This window comes from Cervus canadensis, chromosome 19 (assembly GCF_019320065.1).
Source record: "Cervus canadensis isolate Bull #8, Minnesota chromosome 19, ASM1932006v1, whole genome shotgun sequence".
NCBI lineage: Eukaryota > Metazoa > Chordata > Mammalia > Artiodactyla > Cervidae > Cervus > Cervus canadensis.
In genome coordinates, this window is record NC_057404.1 from 28,334,650 (window position 1) to 28,355,612 (window position 20,963).

Below are 20,963 nucleotides of genomic sequence, written 5' to 3' on the forward strand. Positions count from 1 at the left end.
AGCTTCCTGATTAAGACAGTAAATTAAGATGCAGTTTTATATTTTATTTTGGGCCTTTTTATGCCTTCCCAGAAATCCTGACGAGTTCAAACAGTCATATAGTTTTATATAGGTAGTCAGATACCATTCCATTGTTTGGAAACCCCACACTTCGTTTCATCAATTGATGGGAATTCTTGTTATTTTCACCTTTTGGTACTATGAGCAGTGCTGCTGTGAGCATTCATGTACATTTTTTTGTGGAAATATGTTTATAATTCTCTTGTATATATATCTCGGAGTGAAATTATTGGTTCCTAAGGTAACTGTGTTTAGCCTTTTGAGGAACTTCGAGACTGTTTTCCATTTACATTCCTACCAGCAATGTAGGAGGGTTCTAATTTATCCACATCTTCACCAGCATTTGTTATTATCTGTTCTTTTCTGATTATAGCCATCCTGTTGTTGTTTGTTTAGAAGCTAGTCATGTCTGACTCTTTTACAACTCCATGGACTGTAGCCTGCCAGGCTCCTCTGTCCTTGGGATTTCCCAGGCAAGAGTACTAGAGTGGGTTGCCATTTTCTTCTCCAGGGGATCTTCTCTACCTAAGAATCGAACCTGCGTCTCCTGCATTGCAGGTGGATTCTTTACCACTGAGGCACCAGGGAAGCCCTATAGCCCTCCTAGTGGGTGCAAACTGGTAGAGAGAGAGAGAGAGATGAGCTTTCGTTTTTGCTTGTATACAAGGGAAACATGAATTTTTAAATGGTAGTAAAACTTTGGGGTAGTCAGCTATAATCAGCCAAAGGTTGAATACCTGCTAAATTAGAGCGGTATATGTTGTGCTGTGCGTCTGTGCCTGAGGCAGTTAAAATCTGGCTGAGGAGTTCAGTTGTAAAAGGTAGAGAAAGATTCCATCAAGGCATTATAGTAAATGTGTCAGAGGGATGCAGGCTGATTGTGGCTGGAATGGTCCCCAGAGGTTCTCAGGTAGGAAGTGAAGCTTGACCCACATCTTGAAGGATGTGTGAGAGGGAATGGCAGAGAAGATAACATTTTTTTTTCTCATTGCTCAAGTTTGAGTGGTGAATTATTATAAGCTAACAGTTGACTCCATAAAGGAATTAGTTCAAACTTAAAAAAAGAGACCCTCCCCCGCCCCCTGCCGAAAACTCAAAGGAAAGGTACAACAAGAAGGGGTAAGGTGAAGTCACGAGGGTAATTTCAGAATAGGTATTGCCATCGTGCTCTGCAAAGATTGTTTCAACAAGTCACCTGAACTCAGTTCATCAGTGATCCGAAAACCACATTCTGTGTTCACTGTTCCTTGACAGAAAGTAAAATTTATTTAGAAATTTTAAAAACTCTTACCAAAACACAAAAATAGCATTGTTACTATAACTACTGAAGCAATATTAATACATTTTATTTTGAGATCCAAGGTATATGAAGACTATTAAGGGGAAAGCTTTTTAAAATTGATGACGTTTATTCCTTAAAGTGACTTTTTTCTGACCCTCCATCCCTTTTTTTTTGAATCTTTCTTCTAGACTACATGACTTTCTGAACGACGAGAACAATGTTATGTTGGGGGTATTGGTCTCTGGGCCAACCTGGGATCAGCCCTAACCTGCAGGGCATTGTGGCGGAGCCACAGGTGTGTGGCTTTATATCCGACAGAAGCGTCAAGGAAGTGGCCTGTGGAGGAAACCACTCCGTGTTCCTGCTGGAGGATGGCGAAGTTTACACGTGCGGTGTGAACACCAAGGGGCAGCTGGGCCACGAGAGGGAAGGGAACAAGCCGGGTAAGTGGCCCTCGTCGGCCTCGGTGACTGGGGGTCAGGCTGGGACCCGAGGAGCTGGTGAAGACTTTCTTACCGAGTGTTGACCTTTTAGGGTGGCTCTGCTTTTGGTGAGAAATGGTGAGGGGAGGGTCTTAAATTGTGACTTGGTAGTGTTTTTCACAATAGCGTGTGCCGTTTTCTTACTTGCTGTCTTTTTTTATTCTATCCAAATCAAGATTCCAAGGCTTCATGAAAGAAGAGCCTTGCTGTTTTTAGTCTAGATGCTTTTTCTCTTTTGTGTTTTAGGAAAGTCAGTTGGGCATCAGGATGAGCTTTTTCTTTTTTTCTGTGACTGCTTCCCTCTTTTCTCATATTTATTCCCTCCCACGGCAAAGTGGCTATGTTCTATAATTCCCCTGTTCAAGTGTTAGTATTAATTTACATTTGCTAATTTTTTTGTTGACCCTTGGATAAAGGGCTGCAAGGCTGATCTTAAGGATAAATTATGAAGTGTGTGAAGCATGGTTTCTGGGCTCTTTCCCCATACTTTGCCTCCAGGTTCCCTCATTAGAACCTCCCTGAGAACCACTCTCCAACCCCTAGGCCTGCCCACCTGGAGCAACACCCAGTGTTCTAGCCAGGGGTTCCTAACCAGTGGGCCCTGTACTCTGGGAAGTTCAGGGAAGGGGTTCGTAGCATGGACCATGCGTATGTACACCTGTATGTGTACAACCCACCTGATGCTACGTGTTTGCAAATGGAAGTAAATCCTGTTGTTCACTGAAATAATTCAATTAATAGTGCTACCAGTTCATTATTTGAGTTAGTGAATCTTACTCATTATGTGTTTAACCAATTAATATAATACAAAATCATAATATATAGCTATTATGGTGGTGGCAGGGTTTTTGACTTTTAAAAACACTTTTCATATTGGAAAAACACAGAGGTCTGTTTCCCCCTCCTCCTGTAATAACTCACTTGTGTTTTACATGAAGCATCTCTGCTTACCCTCTTCCCAGGTGAGAGCCAGTATCTAACAGCTAACACCTGCAGAGGGGTTGATGGGCAGTCCTAACCCAAAGGCGTGCTCCATCCTGGGGGAATGTCTACATTTAAGACCGACTTTATCTCTGGGTTGGGAAGATCCCCTGAAGGAGGAGAATATTAAGACCATTCCAATATTCTTGCCTGAAAAATTCCATGTGCAGAGAACCCTGGTGGGCTACACAGTCCATGGGGCCGCAAAGAGTTGGGCATGGCTGAGCACACATACACATTAAAAGATAACGTAAGGCCCCCAGCCTGGCCAGCCTGTGAAGGGCGTGTTTTGGAACCAGGAAGAGATCTTTCCAGTAACTCCTGCAGAGACACCATGGTGAGTGTGAACCCTGGAATCAGATACACCTCGTGGAGGAGGCATTACCTCTCTCTGACTCTCTTTTTGAGCTCTTTTCCTTTAAAAGGAGACTTCCTACCATTTTGTGGCTCTTGATGAAGTAGATTCTAATAAAGAAGTCTTCCCAAAGCCACTTTAGCCTGTGAAGGTTGCCGTCCCCGCCCTCCCCCAACCCCACTGTTGTCTGTTTTCTCTGACTGCCTTCTGTCAGGCCACCGGCACTCAGGGGCGCCTCCCTGCACACCTTGGTCCTAGGACCTGGAGCTGGAGGACTGGACCTGCGGTGGCAGCTGAAAAAGGAAATGAAATCCTTGCAGGTCAGCGATAGCAAAGATGTGCAGATGGCACCCTGGTGAATACTCCTGAGTGCCATCTGCCATTCTTTTAGCCAACTCTCCGGGCCAGGGCCCCCCGGGCTGGCGCTGGGCGACTGGTGGGGCTCTGGGAGCTGGTGGCCGACCTGGGAGCGGTCAGCCTGCGTCCTCCTGCACTTGGCTTGGCCTGCACCCACTCCCTGGAGGCTGGGCTAAGTGATGGTGAGACTCGAGCTAAAGGTGTGCCAAGAAAGCTTTCAGATTAAATAATGGAATCCAGCCCGTGCTTGTCATCTAAATTTGGAATAAGCCAGGTTCTAGTGTAAATTACAATGGACTCCAGAAATTTCTGTTGCTGGTTAAGCTTGCCTGTTAATTATAAACTCCGAGGCAGCTGCAGAATAGTGCCTCTTTGAATGGAAAGATTCTGTGGGTGGGCACCTCTCTTTCTTTAACTTTTTCTTCGGTAGGTGTGCTCTAAATCTGGGTGCCGTTGAGTTTATTTTTAAGGAGTGGGAAAAAGAGAATGAGCTTGTTTTCTTTATGTGTTTATTGAGAACCATAATGTGGGGTGCTGCTAGGCACGGAAGGGACGTCAGTGACAGAGGGGCCCTGTTTCTGGAAGCTTGGGCTGGCCAGGCCCACGGGAATCACCCCTGCGATCTTCAGGAGGGAGCTTGCGAGAAGGCCACCTCCCCAGAGAGTCTGCTTCTGGGGACAACAGGCAGGTCTGCGATTTCAGGTCAGCATCAGTGCCCAGTTCAAAGGGTTTAGCAGCAGGAAGGGTTGGAAAGAGCGAGGGGAAGGAAAGGGTGGGAGAAGGTGGTGCTGCTGGGGAGACACAAGGACAGAACTCTTCCATGTGATCATGTGCCGTGAGTCTGTCCTGCCAGTCGTGAAATACCAGTTTCTACACTTTGTATCTAACTGGCAAAGTTGCAGGGTGCCTGAATTTGCTTTTGGGGGGGGAGGAGGAATTCTATACTTGTCAGCAGAACGGTGGCATGAAGCCCTCCACAGCAATTTGAAAGGTGTTTTGTTGTTGTTGTTTCCCCCTCCTTGAGGACGTCTGATTGTTTCCTGTTGCTTTTGCTGCTTCTGAGGCTACTGTGCTTGGCTTTGTACTCGGATTTCTTCCCTCCTTGATGCTGCCCTTGTGTGACCTGGCAATTTTGTCTCTGTGCCGGCGCAGGGAGGGTGCTTCCAGGCCACCTCAGATACTGGAACTCCAGGTCATGCAAGCCCAGATGTCTTCCCAGCGTGTCAGGCGGCCTGGGGTTCTAGCTCAGGTGTGTCCATGATTCATTCATTTGTGCTTCGGCCAAAGGTAGAGGCCTGCGTTTCCCAGAAGCATTTTTTATCGGCAGGATCTCAAAGCCCCATCTAAACTCAATGTCCGGCTTTTTAAAATAAGTGTTAGGCTTATTACTGTGGTGCGTACTCCTCTCCCATAGGACTTTTTTCTCCTTTATTCTGTCCCTCGCATTGTGGAATCAGCCTGTCTCCTCCCCAAAATCAAGGAGTTTGAGTGCTTAGGACAGCATAGGATGATTACTAATTTCCTCATGTTTTTGTCCATGAAGTCATCGCAAGACTTAGAGCTATGTTACGGGAAGATGTGTGTGCCTCCTTGTTTTTTTAAATAAAGGAAGCAAACAAAACATGAGTTTTCTTCTAAATGATTTTTTAAGTGGCTAATCTGTAACTGAACATTAAACAAATCTTGAAATATTTTACTAAATTAAAGTAGAAACTAGTTGCCCACAGAAAAATGTTCAAAAATTTTGCCTCAGTTTACTGTGCCTCTCTTATTCCCACCCATCCACGTTGTCAGCACTACTCTTCTGCTAAAGGGACAGTTCTTTTCCCACACATACTCTGATTTCCCATACTGGGATTTTTAGCGTAGGCAAATCCTTGTGTTATCAGGGATGTCTGAATTTATGTAAACCTCCTCTAACCTTTCTTCCTGTCTTGAGTAGGCAAAAACTGTGGTAGATGTAATTATTTAGTTTAACCTATGTTAAATTAAAAAAATTCTGCATAGATATCCCAGGAAACCCTTCCATAGCAAACCCAAAGGGTAGCTAATTATAAACAGACTAACATTTCTGTGCAGCGGTATTTGATTCATACTTGTGACGGGTTCCTTTTACCACCTCCTTAGTTTTTCTCCTTCTTGTAGGTAATTTAATCCAGTTCACATTTTGTATTCAATCAGAGTATTTCCATAATGCCCATCACCATATGTAACAGCTCTCCCGCTGTTTGATAAATGAGGTTTATAAAGCAGAGCATCTCAAAAGCCTCAATTCCCAGAGCTGTGGTTGCTGCTAACCCCGCAGAAGTAGCACTTTGAACCAGCTTATCAGGTTGCTCTAGGGCATCTGAAGGACGCAATAACTGTCATGTTAATCAGCTTTTGCCGAAAAGCAAACTAACTGAGCTGAAAGGAAATAGAAGAAATCCTTTACTGACTTTGTAATATTGAAACACGTGTTTCCGTGGGCATAACTCTGATATAAAAAGCAGAAGGTTCCGCAGCAAATATTCAGATCTCAACGCTGCCCTTGTTAGGGGCCCGTCTCTTCCTCATTAGGAATTGCAGGTGGTTGGGGCTGGGAGTGGGGCTGCACAGCCTGTCTGATGAGAAGGAGAAGGGTAGTCATCAACTCTCGTAGGGCGTGTTGACTTGTTGACTGCTTTCATAGCTGAGAGGACAGCTTTCTGGTTCAGAGGCCTAGGGATCAGGAGCAAATGTCAATTAATATTTTTATTTTCTGCTGTGGTCAATGAAAAGTCACTTTTTTTCCTGTCTAAAGTACTCTGCCTACTTTCTTTAAAGACGTTTGAATGTTTTAGAAAATATATACTTATTAATGAGCGTATTCTTCAATGTGAGATACTGTTTGTGTTCTAAGTATTTGCAGTTTACTTTTAAGTAATTAACAGAGTGGTTTGCATCATGACATAAGTCTCAGTTCATGTCATGTCAATTTTAAAAGTGGTTAAGTATACATATTACAAGCTGTCTTCATCTCAACATGCTGAGTATTTTTAAGCTGATAATTCTCATGATAGTCCTGTAAAGTAGGTCAGTATTATTATCTCAGATGTATGTAAAGAAGAGGAAAGAGAGTTGAGTGTGAGTCATGGCCAGGTACCAACAGTTTGGTTTTAATAATTCTAGAATTTTGTTCACGGACATCTTTTTAACTTCGGGCTGTTTGGGAAGGCCCAATAGAATTTTATTTCCAAGGTGTCTTTCTTGTTTACATTTAATTTCCACTTAGTCCTTGTAAAAAGAAACAAAAAGATAAGTTGGCCACCAAGAAGCTTGTATCTTTTATCTGCAGGTTGAATGCCACATCTGATGAAGGTGTTTTGATTAAAGGTGTGGAGAAGCAGTTCCTTTTCATCTTTAAAATCATTAGATGACCGTTTGTCAGCTGACAGAAAAGTTGACAAAAAAGCTTTTGTACTTTTTTGGGTATCATAATCTGGGGAAAAAGAACACATGATAATTCATGTCTCGGGAGGATACATTTTTGCCTTGAAATTTACCTCTTGTTCTTTGTTCCTTTATTTCCTTGAATGAATTACTTCTCATGAAGTCATTGAGTTAGCAGATATTTACGGAGTGGTTAGACTACTGGGTTCCACGTTTGTTCTAGACACTGCCAGGACACAACATGTTCAGTGCCCAGCTGCCTTTTGGCAGTTTATAGGCCAAGTGGGAATAAAATGTGTTCCTGTGAAGGTTTCACAATGCAGTTCACCTTGTGCCAAGCGAGGGATCAAGGTCCCGAGTGTGTCAACTTTAGAGTTTGGTCTAAGTCAGGTCACCAGCAGTGCTGAATTCTGATTTCTAAGAATTTTTTTCCCACCAACACACATATAAAGTTCAAGTTTACTGCAGATTTGTGAGCTTGCAGGAGGAGTAAGCTTTACAAGTCCAGAGACAGGGCACCTTTGGTAATGGTGTCAGTGCTCCAGGGATGTTTCATGATTTTAGTAAGTCCACCCTTGAATGTTTATGTTGTAATAATGACTTCCTTGTCTGGCAGTCTTGATGAACTCTTGTCTGGCTTGGTGATGTGTGATCTGGACTGATCAAGGATAGGTAAATGGTTCTAAATTTATCAGTCTGGATTGGGTATATCTAGTCAGCTGATACTTCAGTGATTTAGGAGCTACTGAAATCTTTGAGTAAATGCCCTTTGATGGCATGTAATGTTGAAATCTGTGGCACCTCTGCAACGGATATGGTCTCGTATCCTTAGAGATTTAAAATAATTTTTCTCTAATTATTCAGGTATGTTTTTCAGTTTCTATTTACATAATTATTAACTAACTCACAGCAATTGAAGTCATTATGTGAGTGATTTTAAAGTGTTAGCTAACTATGCAGACAATTAATGAATAAGAACATGGACTCTGGAGCGACTTACGGGTTGGAGTCAGCTCGCTGGCTCTGTGACTCTGAGAAAGTTACTTCACCTCTCTGTATCTCAGTTTTCTTAGTTGTAAAGTGTGGATAATGTTAATAACATCTACCTGTTAGGACCATTGTAAGGATTTAGTAAGCTGTATGTCAGTCAGCTGTTTGGAATAATGTCTGGCTGAAAGTAAGCATAGAATTAGTCCTAGCTGTTATTACTGCTAGGCCTCCCAGGTGACTCAGGGGTACAGAATTTGCCTGCCAGTGCAGGAGACACAGGAGCCGTGGGTTCAGTCCCTGGGCCAGGAAGATCCCTTGGAGAAGAAAATGGCAACCGACTCCAGTATTTTTACCTGGGAAATCCCATGGACTGTAGCCCACCAGGCTCCTCTGTCCATGGGATTGCAAAAGTTGGACATGACTTAGTGACTAAACAACAACCACATTATTACTGCTGGTAGTAGTAATTTGTCTTAACACTTTCTATTACAATTTTTTTTTGATCCTGCTATTCCAGCATATAAACAAATTCATAAATTAATTACATAGGTGTTCAGTTCAGTTCAGTTGCTCAGTTGTGTCCTACTCTTTGTGACCCCGTGGACTGCGGCACACCGGGCCTCCCCGTCCATCACCAACTCCCGGAGCTTGCTCAAACTCATGTCCATTGAGTCGGTGATGCCACCCAACCACCTCGTTCTCTGTTACCGCCTTCTCCTCCTGTCTTCAGTCTTTCCCAGCATCAGGGTCTTTTCTAATGGGTCTGTTCTTCCCATCAGGTGGCCAAAGTATTGGAGCTTATTCTTCAGTATCAGTCCTTTTCACTGAATATTCAGGACTGATTTTCTTTAGGATTGACTGGTTTGATCTCCTTCAGTGCAAGGGACTCTCAAGAGTCTTCTCCAACACCACAGTTCAGAAGAATCAATTCTTTGGCGCTCAACTTACTTTATAGTCCAACTCTCACTTCCATACATGGATACTGGAAAAACCATACCTTTGACTAGATGGACCTTTGTTAGTAAAGTAATCTCTCTGCTTTTTAATATGCTGTCTAGGTTGGTCATAGCTTTTCTTCCAAGGAGTAAGCGTCTTTTAATCTCATGGCTGCAGTCACCATCTGCAGTGATTTTGGAGCCCAAGAAAATAAAGTCTGTCACTCTTTCCATTGTTTCACCATCTATTTACCATGAAGTGATGGGACCGGATGCCATGATCTTTGTTTTTTGAATGTTGAGTTTTAAGCCAGCTTTTCACTCTTCCTCTTTCACTTTCATCAAGAGGCTGTTTAGTTCCTCTTTGCTTTCTGCCATAAGGGTGGTGTCATCTGCATATCTGAGGTTATTGATATTTCTCCCAGCAGTCTCGGTTCCAGCTTGTGCTTCCTCCAGCCTGGCATTTCTCATGATGTACTCTGCATATAAGTTAAATAAGCAGGGTGATAACATACAGCCTTGATGTACTCCTTTCCCCATTTGGAACCAGTCCATTGTTCCATGTCCGGAACTGTTGCTTCTTCACCTGCATACAGATTTCTCAGGAAGCAGGTCAGGTGGTCTGGTATTCCCATCTCTTGAAGAATGTTTGACAGTTTGTTGTGATCCACACAATCAAAGGCTTTAGTGTAGTCAGTGAAGTAGTAGTAGATGTCTTTCTGGAATTCTCTTGCTTTTACAATGATACAATGGATGTTGGCAGTTTGATCTCTGGTTCCTTTGCCTTTTCTAAATCCAGCTTGAACATCTGGATGTTCATGTACTCACTTCATGTACTGTTGAAGCCTAACTTGGAGAATTTTGAGCATTACTTTGCTATCATGTGAGATGAGTGCAGTTGTGCTGTAGTTTGAACATTCTTTGGCATTTATACATATATAAATAACTTAATCATTTTTATAGGTTCTCTTAACTCTGTAGGATCTAATAAATGCTACATATATCCAGGGGAGGGAGGTGATGTAGGTTAGGGATGTTAAGAGACACACATTTTGAGTTTTAAAGGACAGTCTGTTTTCTTTTTCTTCTTTTTTTGGGGTGTCCTTTGCCTTACTGGTCCCAAGAAAAGTACCGTAGATACATTCGGGAACTCTGTAAAAGCTGCTTTTCCACATGTGGAGATACATACATGTATCTTATCTCTATTCCATGGTTTACATTGCCTCCAGCATTCTGGTTCAAAATTGCAAAGACGAGGGAAACAGATGAGGCCCTGTGGACATTGTGGCACACCAGGGGTACTTAGTGATGCTCCTAGAGGACTTGAAGTGGTTTGCCAACATGTGGACAGGTGATATGATCTTGCCACAGTTTCAGAAAATAGACTGCAATCCATTGATACTGAGCCCAGTTGAATTTTGTGGGCTGTTACTTTAGGCTTCTAGTTAGCTTTGATGGAGGTGAATCTTTGGACAAGAATATACATGACCTGAAGGAAGGTAAGTGGTTTTCTTTCTGCATTCTGCAGTTGCCTAAGAAACTATCACCTTGGAGTCTGAATTTATCTGATCCTTGTTTTATTTATTTTTTTGATGAGCCTCTGTCCCTCAGGATGCTTTTATCTACAAGCAGCAGAATACTAAACAATGTGGCTAAACAATGAGTAAAATTTCTGATCTCAAACCCAAAAAGTCTATAGAGAGGTACAGGGTTGGTTAGAGCAAGGGCACACTGACACCATCAAGCCACCCAAGCATCATGGTGCTTCCCACCTTGCTATTCTGCCACCTTCATTAACTGTGTTAATCATACTTGGGCTTGTCCCCTCATGGTCACAAGGTGACTGCCACAGCTCCAGGTATCACACCTGTGTTCAGAGACAGAGGGGAGTTGCTTGTGTCATCTTTCACAATGGGGAAAATCTTTCTCAGGAACCCACAGTGTACATCTTACTTAGTCTCATTGGCCAGGCCTGATAAGTGAAATAAGAATCATTTGATTGGTTTAGGGCTCATCTCCTAGGCCTGGGGAGGGGCCCAGCAGCTGTGAGGTTTCTGGTGCAAGGAAGAGGGGGACAGTGGCTGACGAGTAAGCAATACATAGTGTCTGATTTCATATTGCATGCAAACTTGTTTCTTTGAACCATCAAGTCTGTTTTGCTCCATGTTATGATCTATAGTTCCTTTTATGAACTCAACACCTTCACATCTGCTTTTAGAACAAAAATGGCTACTATCATGAGGCAGGGCTTTCTCTGTATTTATTATATGATATATGATGCGAAATTGTGTATTTCTGAAGAATTTGTATATTATTCACCTATGTATTTTAGTGCTAAGCATAATGTGGTAGGCACATAGTGTAGGTAATTTATTAAATATATGCAGTGCTTCATGGGTTTTATTATTTAGTTACTTTACCATGCTCTATGTGAGCTCTGGGAGATTGCTAGGGTTAGGTCAACAAAGATTAGAGTGATCATAGGATTTGTGTTTAAAGAAATTTGCTGAATTTCAAGGATGAAGGATAGAAGAGTGACTTGAGTGTCTTACCCATCCTTCTATTTTTCATTCTTCCCTGAAAGTAACAGAAATGCTTTGGTGAATGCCTTCAGTGTATGCAATGCAGAGACATTCGTGATGAACAGTATCTCGTCATTCTGTTTCATGCTTCCCCATTGGTCACTGAGGGTATCACTCAGACTGGCTAGGTGCCTGTCTTCTTTCTTCTTGACTACTCTGATTCATTACAAAGCATTTCAAATAGAGGGGAATTCAGGGTTTTATACACATTTTGTAAATAGCTGTTCCCTGACCCCACCCCCCTACCCCCCAACGCTGCATGACTTGTAGGATCTTAGTTCCCCAAATAAGGACTGAACTAGGGGCTTCAGTGGTGAAAGCACAGACTCCTAACCACTGCACTGCCAGGGAATTCCCAGTAACTGCTTTTTTTAATGTCTAAATTGACAAAATGTGATAAGGAGTGGGAAGGGGTGGACCAGAGCAATGAGCGATATTTCTCTTTCCCTCTGCCTTCTTTTTCTTTCTTCTCCTCCCCCTCTGTCTCTCTTTCCTTCTTCTCTGTCTTTCCCTCTTCTCTCTCTTTTCCTCCCTCTCCCTCTCTCTGTCTCACACACACACACACACACAATTACCAGACATAGGTTGAATGGAGGGGAGAGTGCAAGTTCATTTCACCCAGCGTTGGGCAGGACCCCTGACCTACAGAGTTTTCTCTTCATTATTTCATGAGCTCAAGAAAAAACAAACTCTTATTTCACCTCCTCACTGCTGTCTCTTTGTTAAGTCATGTTATGAATACCATTTAACTGACCTGATTTAGACATTTTGTGTCAGAAAAACCTCTATTTCAAGTTTGTCCACAATTTAAAGGAGCAGTTAGCTTTGGCAATGTTGAGAAGAGACACATTGCAGCCAAACAGACCCGTCTGGAGCTTTCTTAGAACTCATCCGCACTTGTCCTGCTCTGAGGAGGGCTTCAGGCTTTAGTGCCTGTGGATGAAACTGACCAGTGAAAACATTTTGACAGGGGAGACTGGAAGGAGTCAAAGACTTCAAGATAGAGGGAATCTTTTTCCTGTTTTTAGTTTAATTGCCTGTCTTCTGTCCCTTCCTTTGGCTGGATCATCACAGTGAGGCCAGAGCCAACCAGAGAAGAAGAAGCTGTGACCTGTCGCCTTTCACTTTTGCTGTTGTTCTCCTTCCGGTATTGCATTCTTGACTCTGAATTTTATGCCACTGCTCTGTGTAATTTGCATATTTATATAAAAAGTACTGGGGCACTTTGACTTCCCTTACGCTTTTATGCAGAATTTTTTTCTGGTTGAGATTGCGTGGCTACACAGGCAAGTCAGGCCTATGATCAGGCACTTACCATGTGGGAACGAATGGACGGTTTCTTTAATAAATGTTGTGGATCAAATTGGCAGTTCACCTCCAAACACACCTAGACACCTTAGCTCACTCTGTAATCAAAAGTAACTTCCAGATGTATGAAAGACACAAATGTAAAAAGTAAAAGTACAAAAATAATAGGGGAATGTATTTAGAACCTTGGGACTTCTAAACTGAGACAGGTGGTTTAGAAGCCATAAAGTAAATGATTGGCAGATTTGTATGAACATAAAATTTTTTCTCTAAGGCATTTGTAAACAAAATGGCATGTGATAGACTGGGAGAAACAATTACCACAAACTACCAGATAAAGATTTCATATTTCTGATATATCAGGGCATCTTCATATTGAAAAGATAAACCACCCTGTAATAAAATGAACATTTTACAGAGGAGCACTTGCAGATAGCCAATGAATATATGCAGATATGTTCAGAGAAATTAAAACAAGATGCCATTTTTTCTCCAGCCATTTAGTTGGCCAGAAATTTAAGAGTAGTATCCACTGCTCACTGGTCTTAGAGAAGGGGCAGTTGTGTCCTGATTGAGGAAGTATGAGCTTCTATAATCCTTTTGTAAATCAACTGGCTGTTTTTAATAAAATTTAACATGGTCATACTTTTTGAATCAGCAGTTCCATTTTTAGGAGGCTTCCTTACTCAAAAATGTCAATATATAGCATAAGGAAATATTTCTAGGATGCTTATTGCAGCAGTGTTTTTAATGTCAAAATATCAGTATCAGCTTACTCCTCCTCTAGGTAATAGTTTGAATTATGGATAGTCACAAGATAAAGCTGTAAGTACTGTCTTTATACTGTTGACTCACTCATTATTTCCAGCCTCGACTTTACTGAATTTCAACCTTTATGTCCACTTAAAATCTTCACTTAGATGTATAATTGGCATCTTAAATTTAATATCCAAACCAAACTGATTTTTTTTCCCTTAAACCTCTTCCTCACCTTGTTTTTCTGTTTGTAAATGGCAGTTCCATTCTTCAGGCAAAAAACTTGAAAGTCATCTTTGATTCTCTGCTCCTTCCTCCTTTCCTCTCACTACCCTGTGTATTTCCTACATCTACCCCCTCCCCCCAGCACTTCTTATTTGTATTCCCTGATTTGTTTTGCTTCACAGTTTATCGCTATCTGGTATACTGTATTCAGAATTCGTTTATATCCCCCCCCATATTTATTTAGGGTCCATGAGGGTCATGACTTTGTTTTGTATCCCCATTATCTAGAATAATTGCACATAATAAATTATTTTTATATTAAATATATATTTTATTTTATATATTTTATATTACAATAAAATATAATAAATATATTAAATATATTATGTAAAAATATATTACACATAATAAATGCAATCTTTATTTTTTGAATAAATGACTATACTGTGACAAGAAGTTACTAATTGAGTATAGAATCTCTTTTTTGTATAAATAAAATCAAGCCCAAACTTTGTTTTTTTTTTTTTTTTCCAAACTTTGTTTTAATGAACTGTATACCTCTCGTTTTTCCTTCACGTGGCTGGTATGTGGGATTCATTTGTAGACAGCTGCAGCTATCAGACCTTTGCTTGGTGGCTGTGATGATCTGCATGTCTTCACATGTGAAGGACCTGAGATGGAAAGGTCTCCCCTAGAAATCTGGCCTGCTCTCCTGCATCAGGTTCTTTGGGTTTGCTTTTGGGGTCTTCAGTATTTGTGAGTCAGTTGCAACTACATAGTTGGTGCTGTGCTAGGGATGTAAATATCTTGAGCATGGATATACTGCAGTGTGTTAGTTCCTTTACCCAAGCATGTCTGAAGCTTCTTTCGTAACCCTAAAACTAAGTATTGCAGAATGAGAAGCCCGTATGATTACATCGGTAGTAGATAATTGCTATGACAGCCTGCTGACTAAAGTTTGGAACCAGTCCCCACCCTGAGGTATTTTTGTTCTTTAATAATAGCTTTATTGAGATATAATTCACATATTAAAATAGTTTACCTACTTAAAGCATACAGTTCAGTAGGTTTTTTTTTTTAAAATTATGTTCACAGAGTTGTACAATCAAGTTTAGAACATTTTCATCACTCCATAAAGAAATCCCATACTCATTAGCAGTCACACAGCTCTTTTCCCCCAACCCTTAGCCCTAGGCAACCACTAATTTACTTTCTGTCTCTCTGGATTTTCCTGTTCTGGACTTTTCATGTAAATATAATGGAATCATTCATTATGTGGTCTTTTATCATTGGTTTCTTTTAGCATAATGTTAACAAGGTTCATCAATGCTTTAGCATGTATCTGTACTCTATTCCTTTTTATTGCCAAGTAATATCCCACTGTATAAATATACCATATTTTGTTTCATCAGTTGGTTGATGCTGTGGACATTTGTGCACAAGTTTTGTGTTAGTATATGTTTTCATTTCTTTTAGACACATACTTTGGAGTGAAATTGTTGAGTTATAAGGTAACTCAATGTTTAACCTTTTGAGGAACTGCCAGTTATCTATCTATATTGTCCACGGTGGTGGTTGAACCATTCTGCATTCTTGCTAGTAGTGTATGAGGGTTTGAGAGTTTTTTAAAATGCAAATCTGTCCCTAAGAATGCCTGCCTAATAGGGTTGTTGTGGAGGTAAAACATATAAAGCACTTAAAACAGTTCCTGGCACATAGGAAGCAGTAAGTGCTGGCTCTTTTACTGTTACTGATACAGTGGGTACTCCATGTATATAACAAGTTCAGAATCAATGCAGTGATTCCTCTTTTTTTAATTGTGATAAAACATACATAACATGAATTTTACCATCTTAGCCATTTTTAAATATACAGTTTGGTGGTATTAAATGCATTCTTAATGTTGTTCTGTTATCACCACCATCTATCTCCAAAACTCTTTATTTTGTAAAACTCAAACAGTAGCTCCTCATTTCCTTCCCAAGCCACCCACCCCCAACCGCCACTCTATTTTCTATCTCTATGAATTTGAATACTGTAACTACATACTTCATATGATCTGTGTCGTAGCATGTGTCAGAAGTGCCTTAAAGATGAAAAATACTCAGTCTATGATATACTGCATTTTTTTAATCCATACATCCATCAGTGGACATTTAGGTTGCTTTCTCTTTTTAGCTATTACAATACCTCTAAGAGCATGGATATACCAATTTCTTGGAGACCTTGCTTTCATTTCTCTTTGGTATATACCAAGTGGAATTGGAAGTGGAATTGCTGCTGCTGCTGCATAAGTCGCTTCAGTTGTGTCCGACTCTGTGCGACCCCATAGACGGCAGCCCACTAGGCTCCTTCTGTCCCTGGGATTCTCCAGGCAAGAATACTGGAGTGGGTTGCCATTTCCTTTTCCAGTGCATGAAAGTGAAAAGTGAAAGTGAAGTCGCTCAGTCGTGCTGACTCTTCATGACCCCATGGTCTGCAGCCCACCAGGCTCCTCTGTCCATGGGATTCTCCAGGCAAGAGTACTGGAGTGGGGTGCCATTGCCTTCTCCAGTGGAATTGCTAGATATTTAATTGTGATGGGGGCTGCCATACTGTTTTCTGTAGGGGCTGTCCCATTTTACATTCTGCGCAAGGATTCCAGTTGCTCCATATCTTTACCAACGCTTGTTATTTTTATTTTTCTGACAGTAGCCGTCCTAATGAATGTGAGGTGGTATCTCATTGTACTTTTGATTTATATTTCCCTAATGACTGGTGAGGGCTTCCTGGGTGGCTCAGTGGTAACAAGTCTGCCTGCCAGTGCAGGAGACATGGGTTCGATCTCTGGGTTGGGCAGATCCCCTGGAGGAGGAAATGACAACCCACTCGAGTATTCTTGCCTGAAAAATCCCATGGATAGAGGAGCCTGGTGGACTACAGTCCGCAGGTTTCAGAGTCAGACACGATTTAGCAGCTTAGCACACATGCAATGATTAAGTGATATTGAGAATCTTTTCATATGCTCACTGGCCATTTGTATATGTTCTTTGGAGAAATGTCTAAGTCCTTTGCCAATTTTTGAATTGGGCTGTTTTTTTTTGTTGAATTTTAGAAGTTCTGTATATATTTTGGATATTATTCCCTCATTAAATATGTCAGTTGGAAAAGTTTTCTCTCGTTTTGTGGGTTCCTTTTTGACTCTGTTGATAGTATCTTTTGATGCACAAAATATTTAAAATTTGTCTCTTTTTTTCGGTTTTGTTGTCAAACCCGGTGTTGTCAAGCTTTTCAGTACATTGTTCTTAATATCAGAATCACGTGGGCAATTTAAAAAAGAAATCACAACAACAGATGTCTGTTGTTCTTCCCTAAATTTTCTGATTCTGGACGCCAGGATTGATGCAGGTATATGTACCTAGAAACATATACTGAAACTTCCTGAGGGCTTCTGCTGCTCATTTTCTATTGTAGTCACTGCTTCTGTGCATGTGTCTTTCATCACACTGCTGTAACATCAGTTCATATACCTTGTTTGCCTCTAGTCAGAGTGAACTGAAGTGCAGAACCAATCTTGTTTATTTTCAGATCTCTGATATCTAAAAAACTTTGAAAAACTTGTACTTTTTCTGGCATACTTTGTTTTTAACAACTCTAAAGCTATAATTTACATACAGTAGGATTAACCCATTTTAAGTGTGCAATTTAATGAGTTTTGAAGTCATGGGAATCAAATAACCACCGCTGCGGTCATCATGCAGAAGGTTTTTTCATCCACCAAAACTTCTCCTATGCCCTTCACAGTCTATTCCATTTCCACACCAGCTACTTTCCCTGTATCTGCTTTTTGTCCCCATAATTTTGACACGTTGAGAATTTTATGTAAATAAAATCATGCATGAAGTGGGCTTTGTGTCTGGCTTGTTAGAATAATGCTTTTGAGATTTTTTTCTACATTGTTGATTCGGTGGTTTGTTTTTGTTTGCTGAATATTCTTTGTTATGGACACATGACATTGTTTATCCATTAACCAGTTGATGGACATTTGGGTTTTTTTCCAGGTTTGGGCTCTTTTGAGTAAAATTGCTATAAACATTTGAGTACAAGTCTTTGGGTAGACATGTGTTTTCATTATTCTTGCGCAATTTCCTAGAACTGGGATTGCTGGTTCATATAGTAGGTGTATGTTTGACTTTTAAGAAACTGTCAGATTTCCAGTGACTGTGTGATTTTCATTTATCCTCACAGTTTATAAGAGTTTTAGTTGCTGTGATTTCTCCCTATCACTTGGTGCCATCAGTCTTTTTAATTTCAGCCATTCAAATTGATATATAATGAAATCTTGTGGTTTTAACATGCACTTTGCTAATGAGTAACAATCTTGAGCAACTTCTCATGAGCCTGTTTTTAGCCATTTGTATGTCTTATTTTTGGCAAAGTGTGTGTTCAGATATTTTGCCTGTTTAAAAAAATATCGAATTGCCAGTGGGGGAGAGTAATAAAGACTCACATTGTATTTTCTACCTACCAGGCATTCTTTTAGGAGTTTTACCTGAATAAATTCATTTTATATTCACCACAGAAAAATCAAATTGCTTGTCTTACTTTTGAGCTGTAATCGTTCTTTATTCAGTATGCAAGTCTTCTATCAGAGAGATATTTTGCAAATATTTTCTTTCAGTCGGTGGTTTTCCTTTTCATTTTCTCAACAGTGTCTTTTGAAGAGCAATTATTTTGATGAAATCCAATTATTAGTTTTAGCTTTTGTGATTCATGCTTTCTGGAACCTAAGATTTTTGCCTAACTCAGGATTATAGTGATTTTTCTACTAAGTTTTCTAATTCAGATTTTATAGTTTAGCTCTTTCATGTAGGCCTGTGATCCATTTTAATATGGTCAATGTTCAGTTTTTGCTTATGGATATCCAGTTTTCAGGACCACTGTTGAAAAGACTGTATCCTACTCTGAATTACTTTGGCACCTTTGAAAACCAGTTGGCCGTATGTGTGGTAGTCTATCTTGAGACATTTTATTCTTTCTAATATACATGTCTATCCTTAGTTCTACACTATGTTGATTACTGTAGCTTTTTGGTAAATCTTCAGAGTATGTAGTGCAATAATATAAATCTTCTAACTTTATTTTTCTTCTTCTGAACTGTTTTGGCCATGCTAGGTCCTTGGCTTTTGCATATAAACTTGAGAATCAGCTTTCCAATTTCTATCAAAAAGCCTGCTGGGATTTTCATTAGGATTACATTGAATCTATAGCTCAGTTTGGGGGGAAACTGACATCTTAATGATATTGACTATTGTGATTTATGAACATGGTATATTTTCCATTTTTGGGGTCTTTAATTTTTCTTGGCAATGTTTTGTACTTCTCTATACAGCTTTTGCACATAGTTTGTTTCTAAATTTATAATATTTGATGTTATTATACATAGTATTTTGAAATAGTTTCTAATTTTTTTGTAGTTTATAGAAATATGGTTAATTGTTTGTGTATTGGTCTTGAATCACCTTGCTAAATTCTCTTAATAGTCCTGGTTACATTTTCTGTAAGCTCCTTAGAAATTTCTACATAAATGATAATATCTGTAAATCAAGTCAATTTTATTTCTTTCTTCCCAGTCTGTATGTCTTTTACTTTCTTGCCTTATTTTACTGAATGAACTCTAGTCAGTGATAAATAGAGGTTATAAAAAAGAGCATCCTTACCTTGTTCCTTATTTTAGAGGGAAAGCATTAGTTTTTACCATTAAATATAATGATTTTCTATTAAAAAAATGTGACTGTTGAATTTTGTTAAATGCTATACTGAATCTATTGAGTTGATTGTATTATTTTTCTTTTTTCTTTTCATTTTTACACTTTTAAGTGGTAAATTATATTGATTATTTTTGAGCATTAAACCAACCTCAGACTCATGGAATAAATCCCACTTGGCTGCTTTTGATTTCTAGAAATTTGATAAGGATTTGTGTTCATAAGGATTATTGTTTCCTTTTCTTGTAGTGCCTTTGGTTTTTTTTTGTGGGTCATGGTAGGCTAATAAAATGAGTTGGGAAGTGTTCCGTCTTTTGTTTTCTGGAAGAATTTGCCTGTATTATATATAGGTTTATTATAGGTTATTATCTTTTACTTAAATGATTGGTCAAATCACTAGTAAAAGCATCTGAGGCTACAGTTTTCTTGTGTGAACATTTTTTAGTTACAATTTCAATTTTTGAAAAAGATGTAGGACTAGTTAGCTTAGCTGTTTCATCTTAGATGAGTTTTCCTAGTTTATGTCTTTTAAGGAATTTGTCCACTTCACCTAAGTTGTCAAATTTATTGGCAAAAAATAGTTCATAATGTTACCTTACTATCCTTTTCATGTCTGTAAGATTTGCTTTTCTGATGTGGGTAATTTGTGTCTTCTCTGTTTCTTGATTAGCTAGAGGTTAACCTGTTTTATTAATATTTTCAAAGAAAAATTTTTTATTTTAGTGATTGTTTTTAATCTTTCTTGGTTTTCTTTGTTTCATTGATTTGTGCTTTTATATTATTAATATTTCCTTTTGTTTACTGTGTACTTAATTAGCTGTATTTTTCTAGTTTCTTAATGTAGAAATTTAAATCAATGATGTGCCATTTCTATTTTAATAAGCATTTCATGCTAAAATTTTTCCTTTAAGCATCACTTTAGGTGTATTCCACAAATTTTCATTGGATGTTTTTAATTTTATTCAGTTCAAATATTTTGTAATAGTTTCTCTTATTTGACCCATGGATTATTTAGAAGTGATTAGTTTAACATCCAAATGTATAGGGATTTTGCTGATATTTTTCAGTTAATGATTTCTAGTTGAATATTCTGTGGTCAGAGTACATACTTTATATGATTTCAGGCCTCTTAAATTTATTCAGATTTGCTTTATGGCCCAGAATATGGTCTATCTTTGTAAAATACTCTGTGTACATTTGAAAAAAATGTGTATTTTGGCTGTTGGTGGATAATGTTTTATAATGTCAATTAGATCAGGTTGGGTGATAGTGTTAAGATCTGTATATTTATTGATTTTGTGTTTACTTGTTATAATTTACTGAGAGAATAGTGGTGAAATCTTTGACTATCATTGCTGATTTGCTTATTTCTTCTGACTCTTTGAATTTTGCTATATGCATTTTAAAGCTTTGTTAGTAGGTGTGTACACAATTAAGATCGTCAGATCTTCTTGAGGAATTGTTCCTTTTAACATCATGAAATATCATACTT

At 39.4% G+C, this 20,963-nt stretch overlaps 1 protein-coding gene across 5 annotated transcripts in view; it reads left to right on the forward strand.

The window, feature by feature from the left end:
• HERC3 (HECT and RLD domain containing E3 ubiquitin protein ligase 3) overlaps positions 1–20,963 on the forward strand; it is a 133,565-nt gene that overhangs the window by 13,915 nt on the left and 98,687 nt on the right. For all 5 annotated transcript variants that reach the window (XR_006263711.1, XR_006263712.1, XM_043438246.1 and 2 more), the window contains exon 3: positions 1,531–1,785. Coding sequence is in view for 3 of the 5 variants with exons in the window: in XM_043438246.1 (XP_043294181.1) it covers positions 1,560–1,785 (226 nt within the window). In the remaining 2 variants the exon portion in view is untranslated. The remainder of the gene's footprint in view (positions 1–1,530; positions 1,786–20,963) is intronic.